Raw genomic sequence first — 27,342 nt, forward strand, 5'->3', positions numbered from 1 at the left:
TTTCTGGATTCGCCCATACGTGCTACATGCCCTGCCCATCTCAAACGTCTGGATTTAATGTTCCTAATTATGTCAGGTGAAGAATACAATGCGTGCAGTTCTGTGTTGTGTAACTTTCTCCGTTCTCCTGTAACTTCATCCCTCTTAGCCCCAAATATTTTGCTAAGCACTTTATTCTCAAACACTCTTAAACTTTGTTCGTCTCTCTCAGTGACAGTCCAAGTTTCACAACCATAGAGAACAACCGGTAATATAACTGTTTTTTAAATTCTCACTTTCAAATATATAAATAAATAGTGAAACAATTGTAGTGTATGTGTATGTGTATGTGTATATATGGTTCTTTCTTTTTCTTGTTATAGATGTAAAATTATGCATGGAAGAAAGTAACAAGTGTAGATGTATGGAGAAATACGAGGAAAGTCAACATCCCTTAATAATAAACAAATACACGGAAAATAAAATACCGGAGAGGATTGCAAAATTAAAGAACAGAAGGAAGGAAGCATTAAGGGAAAGTACAGTTACTGAGCTGACTAATAAATTCAAGTTTGGAAGGTACGCTTTGTCTAGACTCACAGGTAATAACATATTTGACTTAGTCAGAAATTATTTGGCTATCTTTTTTATTTCTAAATTTAATAGTTTTGAAGGTACGTCAAAAGAATATTATGAAATAAAATTAAGGAATGAAGGCTTACCTACGAGAGAGAGCTTGTATGAACTGTATAAATACTTTTGTAAGGAAAGAGGTATGGAAGAAACTAGAATTAGAGATGATTTAGATACGCTAGCTGCACATTGCAGAGTGAAGAGGGAAGTACATCTTAGGAAGGTAAACCAATACTGATGGTACCAATATTCTAGAATGAGTTGAGTCTTGCACAATAACTGAAAGCTAGTGCAAGACAAAACAAATATGTTAATAGGTAAAACGTAGAAATTGTATTTATATAATAATATATCTTTGTGTAAAATTGTTGTATGTAATGTGTCTGTGATCTATTATATATAATAAACCAATACTTAAACCAAATTCTCACTTTCAGATTTTTTGACAACAGACTGGATGATAAAAGCTTCTCAACCGAATAATAACAGGCATTAATAATAATAATAATAATAATAATAATAATAATAATAATAATAATAATAATACTAATAATAATAATAATAATAATAATAATAATAATAATAATAGTAATAATAATTTTATTGAGCTCTTTAACACAGAATTTGAAACTTCATTATTTATAATTAGCTCAATCCCGAAGATGTCAAAGTTTATGCTCGCTAGTATTATCGTCGTTCGTGGAAACTTAAAATTAAAATATTAAGCACTTTAAAATAATATATATATATATATATATATATATATATATATATATATATACATATATAAACATTAAACAGCGTGCATTACAAAATTAAATACGATTAATTACAATATAAAAATGCAGGATTTATTCTTAAATAGTCCAGTTTTGTGTCAGAATGGCCTAAATCTTTGTGAAAAGAATTTGCACACTTCTTTTTACAGCCCAAAATCATTCATTAAATGCTAGGTAATGATAATTATTAATAAGTAATTTTACAGCCTTGGGCCTAAATTAGATTCCGAACAAATGTAACATTTTAAAATTCAATTTCAGAATGAAAAGTTAAATTGGTTCGGATCGAATTTCTGCACATTTAAAGGACAAAACTAAAATTCTTTCACTCATCTATTATCATAATACACTGCTCTCTGAAATTGACTGAGCATATTGGGAATTAAATCAATAGCTTTCCCAAAAGACGCTAATGAATGTTTGATAGAAAGCAATTTTTATCTTCAAAAGGAAGCAAAAGCGAGCATTAAATTTTTGTTTGAAAATCACGAAGAATAAACCCCTGAAATTAATGGCAATGCTTACGGTTCATCATGTATTTATTAGTACTACAATTTGACTAATGGAGGATACAAGTTTATTCAAGTATTGAATTCAATTATTATTTCTTGCAAACAAATCCTTAACAGTTTGATGTTACATCCTTTATCAGGGAGATCGTCAATTATGCATGAACTTTGTAAAGTAAGATGTAAAAATAAAATTATATTGGGGAAACACGTATGAATTAAATATTACATGATATTAAGGGAAGACTCCACTGAAAATCATGAAAATTTTTCCAAATTTTTTTAGCTATTTCGCTTATTCAGAATTTATATTTTCATACCCCAAATGGATTCAGCTCAATTCTGATTACAAATACAAGAAAAATGTTAATAAAATAAACTAGCAGCACTAAGAAAAATATAAATAAAACAAACTTGCAGCATTTCTCACTAAATAAATGAAAATAAACATGCAGCTACCTCATAAATACTTGCAGTAAAAATTTCATCCAGATAGATTAATATTTGGCATAAGAAAGTTGGTGTTGAATCAACAAAAATGAAACAGAAAAATAGATTTGAAAATAAAATTAATATTTATGTAAATGAATATTCTCCTCCGCTACATTCATCTAGTAACTTCAGGGAGCCAACAAAAAGCTACTAGATTTGTAATCAGAAATTTTAAAAAAGAATTTTTCGTTGAAAAACAATTTTGACATCTCTTTAAATTCCACGCCCCCTTCCAGCCTTAATTTAAAAAGTGTAAACATACGAGTATTTGTAATCAGAATTGAGCTGAATCCATTTGGGGTATGAAAATATAAATTCTGAATAAGTGAAATAGCTAAAAAAAATTGGAAAAATTTTCATGATTTTCAGTGGAGTCTTCCCTTAAAGCAAAGAGCAAAATTGGTCGTCTAAATTTAATGAAATTCTTTGCTTGTTATTATACTTCGTTCCATAATGTCTGACAGGCGACGTAAATAATGCCGACTGAGAGGGAGAGAAGTATAATTGCTATTCAACCAATGGCAGAAGTTCATTCCAAGCTTTTCTTGAAGTTGGGCGGTCTGAAGCGTTCTATCCCCTCTCAACTTCAAGATAAGAGTGAAATAAGGCCTCTGCCATTGGTTTAATAACAATTATACTTCTCTCTTCTGCCGGCAATATTTACGTCACCTGTCAGACATTATGTAACGAAGTATAGGTCCTGTACCCATTCCCCAAAGATTTTCCTCATACTGGTTAACGCTATGTAAGGTTATGAAGCAGACAACATAAACTTTACAGAAATATTAGAACAGTGTAGCGTACTTATATCACAGTACCAATAAATTACCCACGAGGAGCCCTTTAATTATAATATCTACATTTGTTCTAGTTGAGGAAGGTGTCTCATCTACAGAACAATGTTATGTAGACTGCATGCACACACAAAAACCGTCCCCATATATTCATAAAACATAAGCCACAAAGACTTTTAGCTGTTACTATGTTAATACCCGGGATTTTCAAAGCACACGGTCTCATAAACCCGCTTTTGCATTGCATATGTACTTTCACGTCAAACACTTTTAGTATAAAGTTTAAATTATTTAAAAATATTCACATTAATATAATTATCAGCAGGAAGCCTTGAGACTTATTGCATTTTGGTGCTGCTGATAATTATATTAATGTAAACTGGACTCTGTTCACTATGTGAAGACGGTTGTGCACCACTCAATGACAGTGACCTGGAATTAATTTTTTTAAGTTTTGTGGTAATGAGTAGGGACCGGATTTGTAGGTTTTTACCTATTTTTTCCCTTCCTTTTAAACTCATAATTTCTTAAACAATTTTCCGAATCATGTTCACAATAGTCATATATGTAAATTTTGTTTAACCTAAAAAAAAACCTAAATTGGACCTCAAGAACTAACAAAAAAAACGAAATCATAATTAATATGTATTTTTCTATAATTACTGCGTTTTATACTCGTATAATATATTTAAACATGTCAATATAATGTATAATTTTTGTTCTCTTCTGCATTGGAGGAAGCAACCCAATATGCGGTCTTTAATCCCTTCAGTCTTTTGTTACTTTGTATAAAATGGTTAACAGGGAATTCCGTCTTTCTTTGCATAGCGGGCCGTTCTTCGGAGACTTCAACCTCTCAAGGGCACTGATTGGGACTGTATGTACAGGGCTACTACAAAGGCATTACCCGATTCCATAGCCTTGTATTATGAAAAGTATGAGACTACATTATTGAAAGTTATACCAATAAAAAGAGAAACTCATCAAGTTTTTGGTCCATCAACTGCTACAAGTGTTCGATGTGACCTCCTCGACAAACATCCACTCGGTGGTCTAACTCCTGCCACACCCGCTGGAGCATATCACGATCAACTCTAGCCACTGCCGCACGGATCCGGTTATTAAGTTATTCAACATTAACTGGCAAAGGAGGTACATGCACTTGATCTTTGACAAACCCCCATAGAAAAAAATCACAGGGAGTCAGATCTGGTGACCGAGGAGGCCAACGGAGAACACACCGATCGTTGTTAGAACCCCGTCCACACCAACGTTGTGGTAGATGCTCATTAAGATATTCACGCACTTCCAGATGGAAATGTGGTGGAGCCCCATCTTGTTGAAATAAAAACCCTAGTTTATCTTCATGTAACTGAGGCATCAACCACATCAACGGGCTTCTAACAACGATCGGTGTGTTCTCCGTTGGCCTCCTCGGTCGCCAGATCTGACTCCCTGTGATTTTTTTTCTATGGGGGTTTGTCAAAGATCAAGTGTATGTACCTCCTTTGCCAGTTAATCTTGAAGAACTTAATAACCGGATCCGTGTGGCAGTGGCTAGAGTTGATCGTGATATGCTCCAGCGGGTGTAGCAGGAGTTAGACTACCGAGTGGATGTTTGTCGAGGAGGTCACATCGAGCACTTGTAGGAGTTGATGGACCAAAAACTTGATGAGTTTCTCTTTTTATTGGTATAACTTTCAATAACGTATGTCTCGTACTTTTCATAATACAAGGCTATGGAATCGGGTAAAGCCTTTGTAGTAGCCCTATATTTTGGAATTCCCACTGATCGTAGATATGATATGCCAGTATAAGGGTATGAAGTGACTAAACTATCTCTTGAGATGAGTGAACTGTGAAAAGCCGCATTGTTGAAATACGTTAAGTTTCCGGGCATGCTCGCTAATAGAAAACTCTGATCTTGTGTGTGCGGGTACGAGTTGTACTTTTCTGAGGTCTCTGTGCAGTCTGTCTTATTCCAGTGCTTCTGGTGTTAACATTGAATTTTTATATTTTGTGTTTTGTTATGCTATGCCAAAATAACTGAACTCACATTTAACAGGACAGTCGATTGGAAATGATTCCATCTTTACCACATTTTTAACCATCAGACAATTTTTGCGAGTCTTTTCACAGTTTGGACAAAAAACATAAAAAAACATATTTCACTAATTCCAATAACCTAAAATAGACTTCTTAAAAAGCTAAAAATTCGCTCCCTAAAAATGAATATTTAGACTTTTTTGTTGTTTCTAATAATTTATAGTCGTTTAATTCTACAAAATAATCTTACATTTGTCACTTTTGCTTATAAACATGTTTCTTTGTTGTAAAAAATAAGTGGTGTTATTACCTTCACTTCAGGTAATAGCGGCAGTATGCGTCACATTTTTATTTTCTTGTTTTGTTGTAAAATCTTCTCACAATTACAACTTTTGAAGCGTTCATTTCACAGGAAAGGCTACAAATGATCAATATCTAAAAAATCAATATTACTATCCGTATTTCTGGTCAGTTGTAACCCATTTTTTTAATTGATGGTGTTAATACCAGGGTTTAAACCACAATCACATTTTGCTACTCGATTTCTAAAAATGTAAATGTGCAAAAACGCGACAACCACATTGGACCTCAAAAACGAGGGCATGGAGAACATGAAATCAGATGTGTATGAACTAATCAATTCTGGAGAATCTGAATTTAATTGAAATGCTATTGGAATGGGCAATGTTCGAAAAGGTATTGAGCAATAGATGTTCAGAAATGGATTTCAAAGAGTTGGTGCAATTCATGTAAGGTAAGTGAACAATTTCTTCTAATTGATTTATATAATTCCATCGTATACTGTAAATTGTGAGCGAAGATTTAGTTGCATGAATCTTGTAAAAATTGGAATTAGAAACCGCCTTTAAGTAACAATAGTTAGCACTTTGCTAACAATAAATCTTGAAGGGTCTGCTCGGTAAAGAATTTCAATGTTCAGAATACCCATAAAACAAGGTATTTTTAATGTGATGTAAATTCAGCAATAATTGATTTTTTTTATTTTGTAGGTTATTTTACGACGCTTTATCAACAGCTTAGGTTATTTAGCGTCTGAATGAGATGAAGGTGATAATGCCGGTGAAATGAGTCCGGGGTCCAGCACCGAAAGTTACCCAGCATTTGCTCATATTGGGTTGAGTGTAATCCCCGGAAAAAACCTCAAGCAGGCAACTTGCCCCGACCGGAAATCGAACCAGAGCCACCTGGTTTCGCGGCCAGACGCGCTAACCGTTACTCCACAGGTGTGGACGCAGTAATTGATTCTAAAGATACCTACATCCAATATTTACTTACATAAGTATATCTAGAGCGTTGTAAGATGGATTGAAAGTAATACAACTCCAAGAAACAAATTACGTAACTTTTTGTTTCTGCATACTTCGTTAATTTTATCTATCTGTATAATTATTTAGCCTATGATATTGTATAAGATTTTCGCAGTTTGCACAAATATAATTTTTAATTTGTGCATTTTTGCGACAATTATTTACTTTATGCTCGACCATGCCGAAATCTAGTAATTATACACCTGGTAGAAGTCCTTTAATGCATGTCATTAAAGTACACCTATTCATTAAAGTTCAGGTTTTCGATTATTCTTGGATATGCAATCGAAAGAGGAGGGAAACGTCACGGAGGCTGGAAATCCAATACTGTCGCAGGTTATGTTCTGTTACTATAATAATTAGCGTTAATTGTAAATAATATTCAAATAAATTCAATTTGTCAACTCGTTTTTCAATTCTAAATCAATTTCCAGGTTATACATTCTCTGCATTACATCAAGGTCAATGACATTATTGTTCCTCGGAAAAAAATCAATACTTTCGCGTCTGCGCACATCTCACAATTCACGAGCTATGAACAAGGTCACTTCCGATTTTCTGTCAGATACAAATAAAGTGAATACTTATGAATAATTTGAAGTTAGAAATATGATCGAGCATAAAAAGTCGTATGAGACTTGCCTATAATGGTAATTAAGACGCTCGTATGAAAATTATGAAACGAGCGCAAGCGCTCGTTTCATAAACAAACATACTCGCGTCTTAATTACTATCATTATAGGCTCGTTGCATAATGTACTATTCTACCTTAAACCCTGGTTAATACTAATACCTTCACTTACCCTATATCAAACTAAGTTCATGTTTTCGACCTTCTGTCGTGAAACAGCAGCAGAAGGAAGTGTGCGTCGTGCGTAAGTAATTATTGAAAAATGGTTAGCTCTCAAGTGGAGCTTGAAAAAATCAACATCCCTCCAATATATATCCTACCCTCCGAGATATTAAGTTTACAAGTACTTGTGCTAAGCTACCATCTACTCATTACTTGCTACATTAAAAACTAACTAATTACAGCTCATGTTACATCTTCCTACTCACAGCATGTAAGAGCACTTTGTGGCCCACTTGTGGTCCCTGATCTTCCACCCCTCCCCCTCTCAAGACAAGCACTTGCATCGCACTAATCAGGTCGTACAGCCAGCGTAATGATACTTCTCCAAGTAACTAAATTATTTCTATTATCTTGTTGATGTTCTTTGAGAATTATGAAAGTTCTAAGTGTCTCATTTGGCTCACTACTGAGAAGAAGACGTTTTGGTTAAGTATGTCATACGGAACGAATCCCTTCCAAGCTCTCCAAAAGCTCGTCTAAATTGCTCAAATGCAGTTGAGTGCATGGAATGTTTTCAGCTGCATTCAAAAAAAAAAATTCGCGTTTAAAACATGGCTTGCAAAATAGCAGCAATATCATAACAGAATATCTCTCTCACCCCCGACCACTAAGCTCAAGAATAGAGTTCTACTGTGAGAGTAGTCAAAAGGAGGATATGCTTTGTTACACAGCCCAAAAGTAGGCCAGACAAATATTTCCCTGCCTCCCACACACCCTCGTCTTAGCACCATAAACGTTCCCTCCCCGAAAGTCCCTATATAAGAGGCACTGAAAGCAACCGCGAGGTGTTCGCGTTATCATGAAACGGAGGAGAAACACTTCCTAACACATTTATTTCGAATGGACACGAGTCACATTTCCACGACAATATATTTGCAGAGAATATTTAAGGCTTGCATTTCCATGTATATAGAGCGACACCGGAAGGCAAGAATGGACACTGCAAATGCCTACGACTCCATTTCCAACTCAGGATATGTCGCCATCGACATGAAATATTCCCACAGAAATCATCGACTGTTGTTATTCATATATTCTGCGCAACACTGTTTAACACCGCGCTTCGCGTTTCACGAATAATGATTCAATAAAGGTCTAAAATATTTTTTTGATGCTGTGCGGAAAGTTTTGCGTTATGAAGATGTAATTACAGGGATTCATAACGTAGTTTACAATATCTGTGTAGATACAAAAGTATGTATACACAATATTTGTAATTATTACATTAAATACAAGCACAGATTTCATTCGTTTTTCTTTAAATAATACAATAGTACATTATGCAACGTAATGGTAGTCATTAAGACGCGAGTATGTTTATGAAACGAGCGCGAGTTTCATAATTTTCATACGAGCGTCTTAATTACCATTATAATAATAATAATGATTTATTTAACCTGGCAGAGTTAAGGCCATACGGCCTTCTCTTAAACTCAACCAGGAGTAAAAACTGCGTTACAAAAACACTACAAATTTACAAATTACACTACAATTTTACACACAAAACTGAACAAGATAATAATAATAATAATAATAATAATAATAATAATAATAATAATAATAATAAAATGTAAACAACAAGTAAGAAGAAATCAGACATAATATAAAACATAGAGAAAGAAAGAAAAAAAGCATAATAAAATGTGAACAACAGGTCAAAAATACATGAGGCATACAAAGTATAAAAAATAAGACAATTAATAATAATAATAATAATAATAATAATAATAAATAAGAATAGTAACAATGATAATAATAATAATAATAATAATAATAATAATAATAATAATAATAATAATAATAATAATAATAATAATAATAATAATAACAGGCCTAATAGTAATAATAATACTAATAATAGTAATAAAATAGTGCAGTACAAAGCATACAATGAATACAATATTTTTAAGTACACACAGTAAGGAAAATTATGATTATATGCAGCTCAACTTATCACATTAGAGATATACCGTTATCGGAAAATATGAAAACAAAAATATAAAATAAGTTAAATATCACTAGAACAATAAAAAAAATGTGAATACGTGGAAACATGCAATACAACACTTGTCATAATAGTAAGTTAGTTTGGCAACTCGTCATAAGATAATTTTCTAATTTGGATTTGAATGATTTCAATGTTCGGCAGCCCTTGACTTCAGGCGGCAGAGAGTTCCAGTGACGAGAGGTAGCAACAGTGAAAGATGAGTCAAGTTTCATACGACTTTTTATGCTCGACCATATTTCTAACTTGAAATTATTCATAAGTATTCATGTTATTCTTATCTGACTGATGAGCGGAACTGACCTTGTGCAATACCTCGTAAATTGTGAGATGTGCGCAGACGCAAAAGTATTGATTTTTTCCGAGAAACAAATGTCGACATTGACCTTGATATTGATTTATTGTGCAATTAGTGAAATGAATTTGCGGGAATGTGCTTTGTGAAAGGCTGGAAGATGACGGTGAATTGATGTTGATTTGTGTGTTGTTTTTTTCCACTGAGTGTCATATTGTATTCGAGATTTCAATTTTATTTTGGATCGATTCTTCAACATAACCTTCTGCGACAGTATTGCATTTCCAGCCTCCGTGATGTTTCAATGAATAGAATAGAATGAATAGAATAGAATAATCGATACTTCCGCTTTCATATTGCTACAATGTTGTTTTCTGATTGGTGGAACACCTGAACTTTAATGAATAGGTGTACTTTAATGAGGTCCATTAAAGGGCTGCTACCAGGTGTATAATTACTACATTTCTGCATGGTCGAGCATAAAATTTATAAGCGATTTAATTTTTTTATTCTCTTTTTTATGCGTACATACTCGCTATTTAATTAACATTGCTGGCTGCGAAACCAGGTGGCCCGGGTTCGAATCCCGGTCGGAGCAAGTTACCTGGTTGAGGTTTTTTCCGGGGTTTTCCCTCAACCCAATACGAGCAAATGCTGGGTAACTTTCGGTGCTGGACCCCGGAATCATTTCACCGGCATTATCACCTTCATTTCATTCAGACGCTAAATAACCTAGATGTTGATAGAGCGTTGTAAAATAACCCAATAAAAAAATTAAAATTGTTGTTGCGCTCCGATTGAGGTTCTGGCTGATATCTACAGTCTTAGAAAAAGAAATATGCTAAGTCATCTTCAGAAGACTTCGATTGATTCCGTGAGACATTAGTAGGTTTCGAGACTTTGGACTCGATACAATAAGTTTACTGTGCGTGTAGCCTACTATAGGTTGTTGACTCGCTGCAGGTAGTGAAAGGTAGAGATGTGTTGAGGTAACAACATTGCTGTTTAGAGTAGAGTACGGTAGTATGGGGAAACACACATATTTACATTCTGAAAGTAACTACACATTACACAATGACAATGTCAAAAGAATGTGAAAAGCAATTATTCTCCTGTCTTTTATAAGCATTTGTCTTTAATTATACACAGTGTTAATGGTGGAAATAAGCATGTAGCAATTTTAATTTATGAGAAAGAGAGAGAATCCACTATATGAGGAACGAAGTTGATAACTTACAAGAATCACTATTGCTTTATTAAGGAAACGAAAACGTCGCAATCAGTTTATATATACATGTTTATCGCTAGCAAAACCAAGGCGTAGGCCTACTGGTTAATCGGTGAAACCCAAAACGTAACAAAATGTGGGGAACATAACTTACAAAGAAGTATTGATAAATGGAAAGGAAATGGCAGCCAATTTTACAGGTGGAAGTAGCTATAAATTATGATCCATTTAAATATCAATTCTAAATTTGCAGACTATAAATGTGAACAATGTTAAAGGAATACAAACTTATAAATAACCTTTCAGTTACTTTACTAAACATTTTATTAACAATAAATTTGGTGGCATTTGTGATGTATATGTTAACTTAAATACAAACTTCCACGCTTCGAAGAAATTTTATAAATCCTCTCTCACATTTCACTCTACGGAAATGTTTTAACAATATGAACGGTAATTTGTCATTTACATGGTACTTTCTCAATTTTTCTTTTAAACGTGCGCCACATATTTTTATTGCGTGCTGAAACAATTGTAATTCTTCACACGTCGAAAGCTATGAATTGTTTATTTCACTTTAATACTTCTCAGGTGTCAGTTTAGAACTTTATTTAACCCATAAGAATCAATACTACTGAAGAAGGAAGTTTTTATTTGAAATAAGCTCTATTCTACGCTTTGAGTGTCGGGGAGTTTCCAAATGAAATCTTCATGAGGTAATGTTTATTACCTTCATTACCTCGGCGCACATAACAATACTTTTTTAATAGCGTGAGGTTTCATGTAAACCACAGTAAACTAAAAATTTATAAGAAAGCAACAGTTTGCTAGGGGATAGTAAAAATTTATACTCGTTCAACAGTTTGGCTCTGTAATTAAATATAGCGTAATCTGCCCCTGTGTCCACAGCGCAAACTACATGGGACTCATCTACGTAACTTAGGATTACGTACAGTCATTCATACTTCATAAAATTACTTGAGTGGGATTGTACGTGAACAAGTGGAAATTATCATTATTAATTCGTAGACGCAAAAAAAAAAAAACCTGCAGCCATACTTTTATGCAATTTTTGCAGACTTATAACGGATCATTTAGGAATATTTTAAAGTGTGAGACGTAATTTTTTATACATAGATTTTACTTGACTCAACATTGAATTCGAAGTGAAAAAAAAATGTCAGGTAACTGAAATTTTGTGTGGAATTTCAGAACTGAAGTAGGTAAAAAGTAGACTACGAGTATAATATTAATGGAAGTATTCAGTAATGAAAGTTTGAAATCCATAATGAAAAACTCATATGACACATTTTTCTCCATTTATGTATGACGTATTTTAAAGCATTGTTTTCCTTCTCTAGGTATGTTATTCCTCTAAATTATCTTAGTTACTAAATCGATATTATTTACTACTACTACTACTACTATTACTTTACTATTACCACTACGACTACTGCTGCTACTGACGCCGCCAACACTAATGCTACTGCTACTACTCCTACTAATGCCACTTCTATCACTGCTACTGCTCTTTCTGCTACTACTACTATTCCTACTACTGCTACTGTTCCTGCTACTATTACTGTTGGTACTGCTCCTGCTACTACTAGTACTGCTACTATTACTGATCTTACTACTACTGCGACTTCTTCTGCTACTAATACTACTGCTGCGACTACTGCTACTTCTTCTGCTGCTACTACTACTGCTGCTGCGACTACTGCTACTTCTGCTGCTACTACTACTGCTGTGACTACTGCTATTTCTTCTGCTGCTACTACTACTGCTGCTGCTGCGACTACTGCTACTTCTTCTGCTGCGACTACTGCTATTTATTCTGCTGCTACTACTACTGCTGCTGCGACTACTGCTACTTCTTCTGCTGCTGCTACTACTACTGCTGCTGCGACTACTGCTATTTATTCTGCTGCTACTACTACTGCTGCTGCGACTACTGCTACTTCTTCTGCTGCTACTACTACTGCTGCTGCGACTACTGCTATTTCTTCTGCTGCTGCGACTATTGCTACTTCTTCTGCTGCTACTACTACTGCTGCGACTAGTGCTATTTCTTCTGCTGCTACTTCTTCTGCTGCTACTACTACTACTGCTGCTGCGACTACTCCTACTTCTTCTGCTGCTGCGACTACTGCTACTTCTTCTGCTGCTACTACTACTGCTGCTGCAACTACCGCTACTTCTTCTGTTGCTACTACTACTGCTACTTCTTCTGCTGCTACTACTACTGCTGCGACTAATGCTACTTCTTCTGCTGCTGCGACTACTGCTACTACTACCATTGCTGCGACTACTGATACTTCTTCTGCTGCTACCACTACTATTGCTGCGACTACTGCTACTTCTTCTGCTGCTACTACTACTGCTGCGACTTCTTCTGCTGCTGCTACTACTACTACTGCGACTACTGCTACTTCTGCTTCTACTACTTGTACTTGTACTACTACTACTGCTGCTACCACTACCCCTATCACTACTACCGCTCCTGCTCCTAATAATATTGCTCCTGCTACTACTCGTACTACTGCTACTGTGAGTACTGCTACTTCTCCAGCTACTGCTACTGCTACTACTACTGCTCCTGATGCTGCTACTGCCACTACTACCACCACTACTATTGCTAAATAATAATAATAATAATAATAATAATAATAATAATAATAATAATAATAATAATAATAGTTATGCTCTCAACAATGTGAATATCATCCTTTCCTTCACTCTGAAATTATTATAGGCCTACATTGTTTTAATTATTAACACTAGGCCTATTTGTTATTGATTTTTTTATTTTATGTACTTCTTAATAATCTCATTCTGGTGGTAAAATGTTAGTCTACAAAACGTGTGCATTTGTGAATTATGTATGTTATTATCTACCTAGTACCCTTAAGAATCTGATCCAAGTATTGAAATTTTAAATTTCAGTTTAGAAACAACACATACATAGTCAGAAATTATGTATAATTTGTGTAATACTCATATTTTCCTACCAAAACGGAACAGTCCCCGAACACGAGCTTAACTGTTTCGCGATGCTTATACGCAAAATTTATGTAACTTTTCCTTTATTAAATAAAACCGAAATAGAGATTGAAAATATTTTTTTTTACAGAAATCAAATTTCAATTCCATTAGAATGCACTTAATAATGAAACATGTTTAAATAACTGTTTACAGCAACACTAGGCCTACTGTAATATATTAGTGTAATACGAAGATGATATGATTAAGAACTACCAATAAAATTCAAACCCCCAACAAACAAACTGTTTTCAAAATATGTGTATTCAGAATCATACAAACAAAATTTATATATATTTTGTCACGTAGTATGCAATTGTAAGTAAGGAATAAACTCTACCCATAATAGGCCTAGTTATGTCTCACACCGTAAAACATTCTAGAATGGTAAATTATGAGTCTGTAAAATTAGCATCAAATTATTGTTACAACTTTTAATGCAGCTGCAGTTTATTTGTATTAGCTAATTTGTAATTAATTTCTGCATTTGCTGATGTACAAGTCCCCTTAAAACCAAAAACGTTCCGTCATAATAAAATGACAAATTACTTTATGGAGAAATATATATAGGCCTACGTATATGAGTTCAAGAAGAGCTAATTGTGGTACTACATTAACTGAAGTTTCTTGTAGGTAATGTACAGTCTAACCAGGTAGCGAGGTAATTCAAACAAGCGCATTTTGCTAAGTATATTACTTCATTATAGCTCTAGACACAATTCTATTCACGAATGACAGTCCCTCAATTAACGATATAAATTTGGCTAACCAATAGCTAACATTCCAAGTTCTGATATAACAATTCAAAGATAGTCACATCTTCATTTAAATGCACTTAGGTCTCTATGTCAATGTAGATACCAATATATGACTCTTACACCCAGAAAAGACAAACAAACTACCCATTAATACTAAAGGTGTTTTAAATTTTGAGAAACTTTTAAGAGAAATAGCGCTTGCTACTTACCGCAGGGTTCCTGAGATCCCAGCTGAGGACGTCTCGAGGCAGGGGCTCTTCTAAGTTGACCCTCTCCATGAGGTACAGACTGCGGGCCCCCCGCTGATTGGATCCGTGGTACGACAGGATCCTCATTTCGGAGCCGGTGCGTGGGCCCTCAGGGTCGTCGCTGTGATACGCATACAGCAATCGCATTGTGTCGTTCTGCGGGATAATAACATAAATAAAATTAACGCTCAACCTTGGACGATTACCATATTATATTATATTATATTATATTATATTATATTATATTACACAATATAAACACTACACAATAAAATTACAATACACAATACAATTATACAATACACAATACAGTTTAACACAATAATAATACAGTTTAACACAATAATAGTTAAAGATACTGTGCTTCTCTCTTAATTATCTTAGCAAATTTTAAACAAGTATTTGATACTCATCGTGCTTTTATTCTGCGGCAATATGATGTAATATGGTATGATATGATATGATATGATATGATATGATATGATATGATATGATATGATATGATATGATATATGATATGATATATATGGTATGATATGATATGATATATATGATATGATATATGATATGATATGATATATATTATATGATATGATATGATATATGATATATATGGTATGATATGATATGATATGATATATATGATATGATATGATATATATGATATGATATGATATGATATGAGATATGATATGATGATATTCTGTCTGACATCTATTATCAGGTAGTATTATCAGGCAGTATATCTCACTTGGCGATATGTGTCAGAGGAAGAAACGTTATTTGTATAATACATCTGAAGTCTGACTGGTGTAATATGTTATTAGTTAGCGATGTCTGCAATGGAGGGAAAAGAAACTGGCCAACCTACCCCATTATCTCACGGCTTACTGATGCCTTATTGGTGTCACTTATGAGGTTCAGACCTGTCTTCGTGCAGTTGACTAAACAACAAAAGGTGAATGTTACTTATGTCCCGCCCACTATAGGAGACATAGGCCAGTTTTACAGTAATCCTAAACATCTTGACGGGATAATAAAAGCCTAAACTAACCTAACCTAACCTAAGTGCGTCGGTGTCTATTCCAAAATCGGCGGAAGACGCTCAACGCTCGTTTAACCAATATTCGTTCCGTGGGCGGTGGATACTCTACATTGACCCAAAGGACCAAAATCCCAATTTGCTGCCCCTATAGTAAGCGCGTCCTAAACCTTTCCTATTGTTCACTTTTTCAGCAAAATATACACACTTCACATTGTAACAATATTTACACTGCATAAATTCAATTACTGCATTAGACAACAGTTCAATATCAACGAACTGAAATCCACTTCTCACTCTATTACTACTGTTACCGCTATATACAATGAACAATTCTTCTGAAGATGACAGTTTTCTTGCAGAAGCACTAGATATATTTACATTACCCAATGAAGAAGCATTATTTATATGTTGTAGGCCTATAACCTCATCACCAAATGGACCTACATCACTAGAACTTACGCTAATATTATTTACAGAAATATCTACATTATTATTTACACAACTCTCCACAACATTCTTTAACTTACTATGTTGATTTGGAAGGAATTTCCGCTGACCAAACTTCTTTTTATTCTTCCCATTTCGTATCACAACACAAATCAACCATAACAAAACAATGAAAGATACCAACTTCTGGAAGTAAACCCACCACGCAGGTAGTACCAATAGAAAGAGCGAAAAAATTCCCTTTCATATATGGGTACGTTTAGAAATTTATTTGAAAAATATTTGGCGAGACAGACACAAATTATAAGCACTGCCACAGAGAGGGGGCGTGGCAATGTTTGACATTTACATGCAACTACAGAAAATTAAAAATAAGGCATTTGCAGTCCGGTATCGAGATTTAACTTCTGTATTTTCATTCCTCACATATCACAGTATATAAATGTGTAATACATTTTTTTTTTATAATTTTGACCAATTAGGTTACCTGCTTCCCTAAGTTATCTTCATCGTTGTAAACTCTGTTTAGCACGTGATTGAGGAATATGACATATTTGGGACGAACTTTAATGTCTATTTCATGTTTGCATTGAATCTTGTAAAGACACAATTACATCCTTTTCTTATAGTCAAGAAGACCTAATCTAACAACCATAGATTAATTATTCATGTAAGATTAGTAATATTCCGCTTTTAAGGGAGTGTTAATGACGCGACAGTAGGGAAAACTTTGTAAGATTATTCGTAGAATGATATGATATGATATGATATATGATATGATATGATGATGATAATGATAATAATAATAATAATAATGATAATAATGATAATAATAATAATAATAATAATAATGTTTTATTTTCGCTGGCAGAGTTAAGGCCATAAGGCCCTCTCTTCCACTCAACCAGCCTTAATCAATACAATACATATTTTAATTACGAATATTTACACTACACTTAAAAGGTTCTCCAGCAATAGTCTTCAGATAAGTTTTAACGACTAGTAGATATATGATATGATATGATATGATATGATATGATATGATATGATATGATATGATATGATATGATATGATATGATATGATATGATATATTTCACTTATATCGGACATTTGGAGAGTGTGATCACAGTCTACTACTGTATATAGAGTCACGAAGCTTGAGTTTTGAGGGTGCTAGAAACAATAGACTGTGACGGTACTATTTTGCATTGCCTGTAATGACGCGATCTTAGCGATCCTAGTGATGAGCAACTATCTAATGTTTGCATATTTACTACGTATTGAGCTTCGCAACTGTATATACTAGACTGTGGTGTGATCCCAACACTTCCTCAATCCATTTCGCCGTTTTTATGATTTATACTTGTTATATGATTATCAGGCTTCGCATTTTTGTCACGCTGAATTTATCGAGGAATATAGCCTTGTACGGAGGGAGTTCAAATATCTGGCGCTCACTGCATAAGTGGCGGTACAGTAGGCCTACGGTGAATGTCAAATATAATGGCGCATATCATTACAACAATACAACTTAATTTTAAAGGCATGCAAAATCGAAACGTTTGAACAAATATGTTTGCCACGTCATACAACAATTTTATTTCAAAATTAATAACCCGATAATAAATATACTACAGAAGTTTTATATATATATATATATATATATATATATATATATATATACAAACAATTTACGCCTATTTATTGAAATAACTAATATTACAATGTCAAAAAATATACATTCTAAGAATATGTTACCATTCCTTATATAAAAATAATAATTTCTAAATTCCGAAATAAAGAATTGCAGTGTAGATATTGATGGCGGTATTTGTCTCCTGGTGCACCTTCTGTATGACTGAACAGGATTACAATGAACTCGTAGACATACAAACATACGTAACAACGTGCACTTCTATACTGGGTGTTCAATTCAAAGTGTGTCATGCCGTCACTGTTGGTGAGTCAGCGATTTCAAGCGAGTTTCAGCTTTTATGTCAGAGAAGTTGCCTATTAATCAAGGCGTTCAATCTGAACTTGAGAACGTGTACGGTATAACTTGAACGTCGTAGCAACAGATGGCGGTATGTACGGTCTGTGTGCTACCATAACCTCTTTCGATCTGTGTTTTGCGCGGGCAAGTTGTACCCAGAGTATTTGTTATCATCGGTTGCGTACGGCAACATTCCACGACACAAATCAAACGCTCCGTGTCCATGTTGACCGTCGAAGTTAATGTCAACAAATACTGTACTTAACTAATCGTCTTAACCCTCTCCCCATATCCCGACAGTAAGGAAAAAACTCACTTCAGTACGTGTTTCCAAACAGTTCACATTTCTGCCACTACCTGCGTTACCGTACGTATCGGTAAGTACTCTTCAGAATGAACGCCGTACTTGCTAGGCAACTTCTCTGCCACATAGGTTATACGCCTCTGCGGAAGTGTAGGAAGATTGAATTCTCTAGACTCATCGGCTAGCCTCATGACGACATACAGCGAGTCATGACACACTTTGAACTGAACACGCAGTATAATACAAGTCAGAACTCATAGAGGTCTTGTAACCTGCTTGTGCCTTTAACTGACGTCATTAATGTACCCGGAGAAACTACTCCATCCAATATAGCTCTTGTGACAAAACTGCGAAGCTTGACGATTATGTTTGAGCTCTTTGTTGTAATATTTTATGCAGGTTTTCTTAAAAAAAAAAAACAACACCAATCCTTGTCTAAAAGTTTGTGTTATTGTGCATGTCACTTCAAATATCGCTGTCTTAGGAAGCTAGATAAAAAAAAACTAGCCCAAATCTTCATAAAAATACACTTAACACGTTTTGGTATCACACTCTTAAATTATTTTGATAATTACTTTGCACGATTTCTCGGACACTTTTATTGATAACCCTGTATAGTACACTCCTTGTTCTTATGATAAAGTGGTAGATCGTGTAAAAGCTGTTCTTCACGTTGGAGTGGCCACTGTGAAAAGAGCTACAACGGCAGAAAGAAGTGCTCAGCTCTTCAGGTAGGTCAAATTACAACCAGACTTTTCAAATCTCTGTTCAACAAGGCATCCGAGTGCTTTAGTTCAAAGTTTCCGCGGCGTTGAGTTATTCCGTCATGGATAAACTCTCGCTTGTCCCACTCTAGCTATTAACTTAACAGTGCGTCTTTAACATTGGATACAGTCTGAAATATGTATGGACTTGCTACTGCTAGCTTCAAGGCGCTCATGAACTAATATAATTTTACAAAAGGTTTAAATAACCTCAAACATTTTGACGATGTACTTAGTGAAATATAAAATTAAAAGTTCAGAACATAATATACTATTTATTACTAATCCGTCATTTCAGTTGTCACGGATGCTACATTTTTACTATTTTCAAACTCCATATTTTGAAAATGAAATGACTTTTGTCAACTTTTATTATTAGAATCAATTTAGAAGATCAGTATCAGTTTACAGAAAAAAGTTGTTTGAATAAAGAAAAGCTTCCGTTACGGATGTGACATGAATTGTGAACTCACTTCACACCTTATTAACAAAAAAGTGTAAAACAGGTATCTGCCCCAAGCAAAAAGAGATTCATTCTCATAAAGTTCATATGAAAGCTATGCAAATCTTATGGCATCCAATTAATTCAGAAAAAGATAATCGGTAAATAAGTTATAGATGTTTCTTCCATGCCACGGATGTTACACATATTTTGTCACGGATTTTACAAATGAGTTAATGTCCTTTATTTTTTCAGTTTCAAAACAACTATGACATTTCTAAGTCAAAATGTTCACTTGAACTGTAGATTGCCAATTGTTATTTATCAAAACTACTTAAAATAAATGGCAGAAAGTATACAGTACAGAGTAAAAAGCTCCTTGATCCTGGAGCTTTGGAATTAACAGTGCCGGTTCTCAAGGTATTTCTTCAACAATAGTTCCTTGAAAAACATCCATTAACAGTCGATCTCTCTATGATTAAGTGTTCCAAACTTTAGAGAAACAAAAAGTACCTATTGCCTACTCAAGACCACTTAGATTCAATGCCCATAAAACTTGTAAAATATGTTCCTTTTGAAAATAAAACATTAGGATATTTAAATTTAGACCCTTCCCTAGTCACGTTTGTTAAGCACTATTACCATACCAAATTTGTCCCCGATTAAAATATACTGCACCGAAATTCCGTTCAGTGAACCAGTAAAGAATCTAGGTATTTACATGGATAAAAGTTTAAATTGGAACATTCAAGTTGCAGAAACCTGCAAAAAAGTATTCTCATTAATCCACTCGTTTAGGCGATTGAAGAATTTTCTACCCTTTTCCATGAAAAAAAAAATGTTAGTGCAAACACTCGTGATGCCCCACTTCGATTACTGTGATATTCTACTTACTGACCTAAGCGTTACTTCGGCGCAGAGACTATAACGTGTTCATAATATGTGCGTCCGTTTCGTCTGCAATATTCGCCGGGCTGATCACGTAACACCATCCCTCGAAATGTTGTCCTGGCTCCGTCTAGAAGATCGTAGGAAAATCCACTGTCTTTCCCTTCTCTTTCACATATTACATTTCTCCACTCCTGTCTATCTTGCGTCTCGTTTTCGAAATTTGTCCCCCCATCATAACCTAGACACACGATCACAACACTCTTCAATATTATCCATTCCCTCCCACCGAACATCCTCATATTCATCTTCTTTCACCGTGGCTGTTCCTCGACTTTGGAATTCCCTACCGAGTAAACCAATTTAAGAATAGGCTAACGAATTATTTGTCTAACAATTCTTGTTAACAATAATAGCTGTTTCAGGTTTCTCAATGTTTAATGGTTATATATATATATATATATATATATATATATATATATATATCACAGATAAATATCTAAATTATCTCATTATTATTATTATTATTATTATTATTATTATTATTATTATTATTATTATTATTATTATTATTATAACTATTTCTTACCAATGTTTATTATTGTCACACTAACATTATTTATCCAACTTTCATTATTTACTTTCATGTTGTTTTATGGTCTAGATATTAATGTAATAACTATGTAAGCAATTGTATTCAATTAGAATTAGAGTCTGGCTGGACGGAAGAGAGGGCCTACTGGCCTTAGCTCTGCCAGATTAAATAAATATATTATTATTATTATTATTATTATTATTATTATTATTATTATTATTATTATTATTATTATATCTTACACTAAGAATAAATAAATATTTCTGAAAAAGACTTTTTCATTGGAATTCCTAGTTTTCCTGCAATGGCTGTAATACCTTAAAGCAGTGGTCGTCAGCACTCACTGAAATGGGTAACTGGTAAGCAGTGCATCGTAATATGCCCCGTCATGCAGCAAGAAGAGAGAGAGAGAGCATACCCGCCATCAGCCAAGGTTGCACCATAGTGCAGTAAAGCCTTGGTTTTTCTGAACCGCGCAGACCTCGCATCTCGCAGTTATAGAAACCACTCACTATCTCTTCTGTAGACTGGACATGTGCGAGGCGGGCCTCACACCTCGCACGTCGCATGCGTCGGTTCAGAAAAACCAAGGCTTTAAAGACGCTAGCCCGAGGGTGCACTGTGCTGATAACCGCTGGCTTAAAGCATGGAATCACTTGTACTGTATTCCAACCACGAGAAAGTCTCTGCGGAATTAGACGAAGCGGGGTAATGCTGTGAATGAATGTTGATGTCATAAGATGTCATAAGGTTACACACGTGGGTACTCGTATCTCTATTGGCTAGCTCTCACAGCACAAACAATAACATTGATACACACATATTTATACTACCCTAGTTACAAAATTAGATCACTGTTAATCTCCTGGTCTTTTAATCCCTCCATAGAGGAAATAACATAATGCAGGAGAGCGCATGGTTTTTAAACTGACGTTATAACGATAATATTATCTATCTACTTCGCTCCAATAGATGACGCATTAGTAAGCACATTCCTTTCACGGTTGATCTCCTGGTTGGAAAACAGTATGTTACGCTTTTGTGAGTGCGTTTCTCAATACCGGCTAGGGCTATTCGGTAAGAAAACTCTACAAAATCGAGCATTCAAGTACTACAATTCGTATCTTTCTTAAAACTTGTAATTTATTATAGAAGAGCAGAAAATTAAACAAACAAAACATTGAATAAAATAAACAATTATCAAAAGTCGAATCAATTCCTTAGGAAAAACGACTTGCAGAGTGGAAGAAGAAGGCAATAGGTGAAAACTGAAACGAGCATGACGTCACAGGAAGTTGAGTGTAATTCTAAGAAATTCTGGCACAAGTTCCAAAACGTTAAAGATAATTATCGTTTTATATATAAAAAAACTTGCGCGAAACTAATTTGCATTTCATTGCCAATTGCTTCTGCTTTAACTGTTTCTCGTCGTGTAAGAGTTCCGCCGGGTCGCAATAGGCTTCTTATCCTCATTTGAATACATTTTTATTTCTTTAAAAGAAGTCAAATGCATGCTTGGCAATGGATCTGGAAACCGTGAATGGGAAGAAACTCCTACGATTATTTTAAAACTGTCCTCACTTTGTACAAAGTTTCACACTTAAAACGAAGAACTGCCAAATATTATTTGCCGTCAGGACGAAATATATTTATTTATGGAGTGCAATATTATTCAGCTTCCTTCCCCTTACATTATTATTATTATTATTATTATTATTATTATTATTATTATTATTATTATTATTATTATTATTACAATCTACAGAGTGTTCTGAAAAAAGGTCCAATATTTTTAGAGGAGGTAGTACGCATCAAAACAATAAATAAAGGTCCTACAAACATGGGTCCTAAAATTAATATCCTCTGAGAAATTAGCAAATGTTTACCATCACTGTACAGTAAGATCAGCATATCTTCCACTGTGAGCTCTCTGGCAAGAAGAAACAGAATGCAACCGTGTATCACAACGTATCACACAACAAACCTTTGTTTGTGTTTGTATCGAGAGGACTCTCAATTTTTTTGGGGGTTATTTTACGACTCTATATCAACATCTAGGTTATTTAGCGTCTGAATGAAATGAAGGTGGTAATGCCGGTGAAATGAGTCCGGGTCCAACACCGAAAGTATGCTGGGTAACTTTCGGTGCTGGACCCCGGACTCATTTCACCGGCATTATCACCTTCATTTCATTCAGACGCTAAATAACCTATACACCGTCGTAAAATAACCCAATAAAAAAACACCGAAAGTTACCCAGCATTTGCTCGTATTGGATTGAGGGAAAACCCCGGAAAAAACCTAAACCAAGTAACTTGAACCGATAGGGTTTCGAACCCGGGCCACCTGGTTTCGCTGCCAGACGCGCTGACCGTTACTCCACAGGTGTGGACGAGAGGACTCTTAAGTAGAGTACGTTACAGTTCGTAATCGTACTATTGCAGTATTTATTTATTTAACCTGGTAGAGATAAGGCCGTCAGACCTTCTCTGCCCCTCTACCATGAGATTCCAACTATAATATGAACAATAAATTACAATTAGTATTAAATTTACAATTACAATTACAATAAAATCAAAGTACGAAAAGATTACCTGACTAATTAAAGCTAGATAATTTATCATAGAGAAACAAAGAATATTTTATATTTACTGAATTACAAATATGTGGTGTTTGGGTAAAGGGAGATAAGTCATAAAAATGAGTTCAGAGAAAAATGAAAATGAAACTTGGAACCCTTATTGCAAATAATTTTCTACACAAATAAAACCCATCAACTGCTAGTATTCTTTGATTTTTGCACATCCACTTGTATAATTTAACTTGTGTGTTCATCTGGGGAACAAAATTCCACCTGGACAAAAAAAAATGACTTATACCCCTTTACCCGAACACCACAGAAATTAAATCTAGAATAACAAAATTGTATAGCGATTAAATTACTGGATATTGAAATATTTTGTGATAGATTAAGGAAACCATTTACAAGAAATCAATTACTGACCAAGTGCCTAGTAACTTTGCGTTTGAATTCCATCGGTAGTATTACTGTACCAATCAGGTATTGTTCTCGCCAAACATAAGATGACCTCACTCACACCACTCTACATACTGGTGCCTTACCCAAAACAATAAATCATACGGTGCATGCCTGTTAGTTATGCAGTGTTGTCACATTATGACTCTGAATTAGCCCAGCCGCTAGGCTGAGGCAGTACGATGTTCTTTTCTTTTTTTTTTTAAAGAGAAGTTAGTAGTCTCTTGCGGCAAGATAAGCTGACCTCTCTACTCGGGCTGAGGCCGTCTATGTTTGGCAACGCTGTTATAAAGCAATTCAGTTATCGGAAGCGGCCAACTGCATAACATAAACATCGAGAGCATGTTGATGTGACTTCTTTGACTTCTTTCCTCTGAGCTGGGGTCGTCTAAATTTTGGCGAGTACACTAAGTTAGTTTCGTATGTGTTAAATAGAAGCGATGTTTTGTTTCTTGCCCAAGATAATATAAGCTGCCCTTACAACACAGGAAAAGAGAAACACCCGTTCCTATGACATCAAGATAAATTTCTTCACTAACCACGCCCAGATTCGAACACAGACCACCTGTGTCAGAAAGCACGAACATCACTACTGATTCACCACGGCGGAAAAAATCAACACAGAGTGTAAATTTCCCTGAGTGGGTGTGATAGTGTGTCTTTAAATATGACATCAATTAACCAGCTCACTTTTCCTACGTCCTTTTTCCCAGTACCTGTCCATTCATTTTTACGTACAAGGGATTATTTGTACCCTCTTTCTACAATGATTATAAGGGTGGGAAAAGCGAAGGGTGGTACGGTAAAAGATCTCACAGCAAGACAAAGTGGTGGAGATAGGCCTGCTAACAGGATCAGAAATAATGGAAACGTCAATTAAGGCAGTAAAGCTTAAAGAGGTAATTATTGGGAAGGAAAAAGAATTGGACGCAGTATTTATCTGAAGGAGATACCGTCAACGTCATATGTATGAGGGGAGGACACCACCGGAAGATTTTTTGTTGACCTTTAAGATTACGGAGTACAAATAAATAATAGCCAGGTAACTGAGAAAACCTACCGGAGTGTTTTATGAAGACTGCAAATGACCAGATATATGAAATGAGATAAAATAACAATAAACAGTATCATCAAGGTGATATGATTCCTCAGTATAGGATACAATTCGTATATTCGGAAAGAATTTAGTTTCCCATGTTATCTGCTACATTTCTTTCTGCGTTATATAACCTCATTCTTGCAATACAAATATGGTCGTTGATTTTATAAAATTTCCTATGTGACTTTACAGAATAGTAATATGCGTTACAAGAGCGGTATGTTGAAGTTTTCATGTTCGAGGAAAAGTTTGAAAAAGCGAAACGTAGTTGAGCTTTTTTAATTTCCGAGAATTGAAAGAAAACATACCGCTCGTGTATCGTATATTATTTTGTGCGAAGATCGTTTATTACATACCTGAAAGAGGAATTTCTAATTAGTTGCAATGAAATCTCCATCTTGGTTTCTGTTCAATGACGGCAAATTTGCAAAACAAAAATATCTATCTTCAACATTGTTGCTTTGAAATGTTTTCTGTGTTTACTATACTCCAGCAGGCCCTGATATACGTCTGTCTTTTTTTTTCCCCCTCACTCTATGATGAGTCTGGAATCTTGTTGATTTTTTCACGGCTTCCTTAATGTTACTTGCATCACGAATGCAGTAACTTTAGTGGAGTTGTAGAGTTTACTTAATTTTTGCAAATATTTAAAAACAATAATTAACAGTGAAATTTAGATTAAATTGCAGTGGTAAGTTTCCAATTTATAATTATTACTATATTGAACGTCTCTAAAAATAATATGTTAAAAGCCTAAAGCAGTAAAATGAATATGTCACTTAAGCGGTAAGAAGAGGGAAATTGTTATGTGTGTTAGGTTGGGAATTCTGAATGTGGAATTTTAGACTTTCCGCGGATTGGTTTTGTGCGGAAACCAAGCAAATACGCACGATCTCGCACAAAATAATTTTTCAGGAGGAAGATAAAATTAATTAAAAATCAATAGATCTACATAAGAATATAAAGTAATTCGGCAGAAAATATCGGTTACGATGATGAACATAAATGACATCATGGAGTATCAGGGTAGGCCAAATGATTTTCAATTAATGTTATCTTCCTCCTGAAAAATTATTTTCTGTAAAGTCACAGAGGATCTTTCATAAAATCAACGACGACATACTTACATTCGGTGTCTGTAGGGTAAAGTTTGGTAATATTATGATACTAATATTTTGAGAACTTTTTACAATTTTACTGAGCGAGAGAAGGGCCGGTTTTGTGCACAAACATGTCTACGAACATCCCCTTAATACGATGATGCAAAAAAAAAAATAAATAAATAAAAATAAAAAAAAAATAAAAAAAAAAACGATCTTCCTCTCGCTCAGTAAAGTTGTAAAAGATTCTCAAAAAGAACTATCATAATATTATTAGTATCACAATATTGCCAACCTTTACCCTAAATTGGTTGAAACGGGAGAATCCAGGGGAAAACTTCAACTGTGTTTCCTTTTCGCCAAAAGTTTCACATTCATAATTCCAAACTACACCAGACTCAAATCTGGGTGACACAGCAGGGTTTGAGGGAAGGTTGCGACATAAGTACATTAACAATGCCATTGTAAATATGGAGACAGCAAGTAGCTTTTGTCTTCAAAATGAGACATTTTGTTTTAAGAGTTCAATTCTGCTACAATTACAGTCAAATTGTGTAGGGACTATTTGAGTTTGGATCAACTTTAGTTAACACGCCGGACAAAATTCTGGAAAGTTAGGTTAACAGGTTAAAAGTTC

General features: G+C 34.6%; 1 protein-coding gene across 1 annotated transcript in view; it reads right to left on the reverse strand.

Annotated features, from left to right (window-relative positions):
• The window catches only part of LOC138707356 (MOXD1 homolog 2-like), a 270,333-nt gene that overhangs the window by 171,774 nt on the left and 71,217 nt on the right, over positions 1-27,342 (reverse strand). The window contains exon 4 of the mRNA XM_069836638.1: positions 14,951-15,145. Coding sequence (XP_069692739.1) covers positions 14,951-15,145 — 195 coding nt within the window. The remainder of the gene's footprint in view (positions 1-14,950; positions 15,146-27,342) is intronic.

Source organism: Periplaneta americana, chromosome 10 (assembly GCF_040183065.1).
Source record: "Periplaneta americana isolate PAMFEO1 chromosome 10, P.americana_PAMFEO1_priV1, whole genome shotgun sequence".
NCBI lineage: Eukaryota > Metazoa > Arthropoda > Insecta > Blattodea > Blattidae > Periplaneta > Periplaneta americana.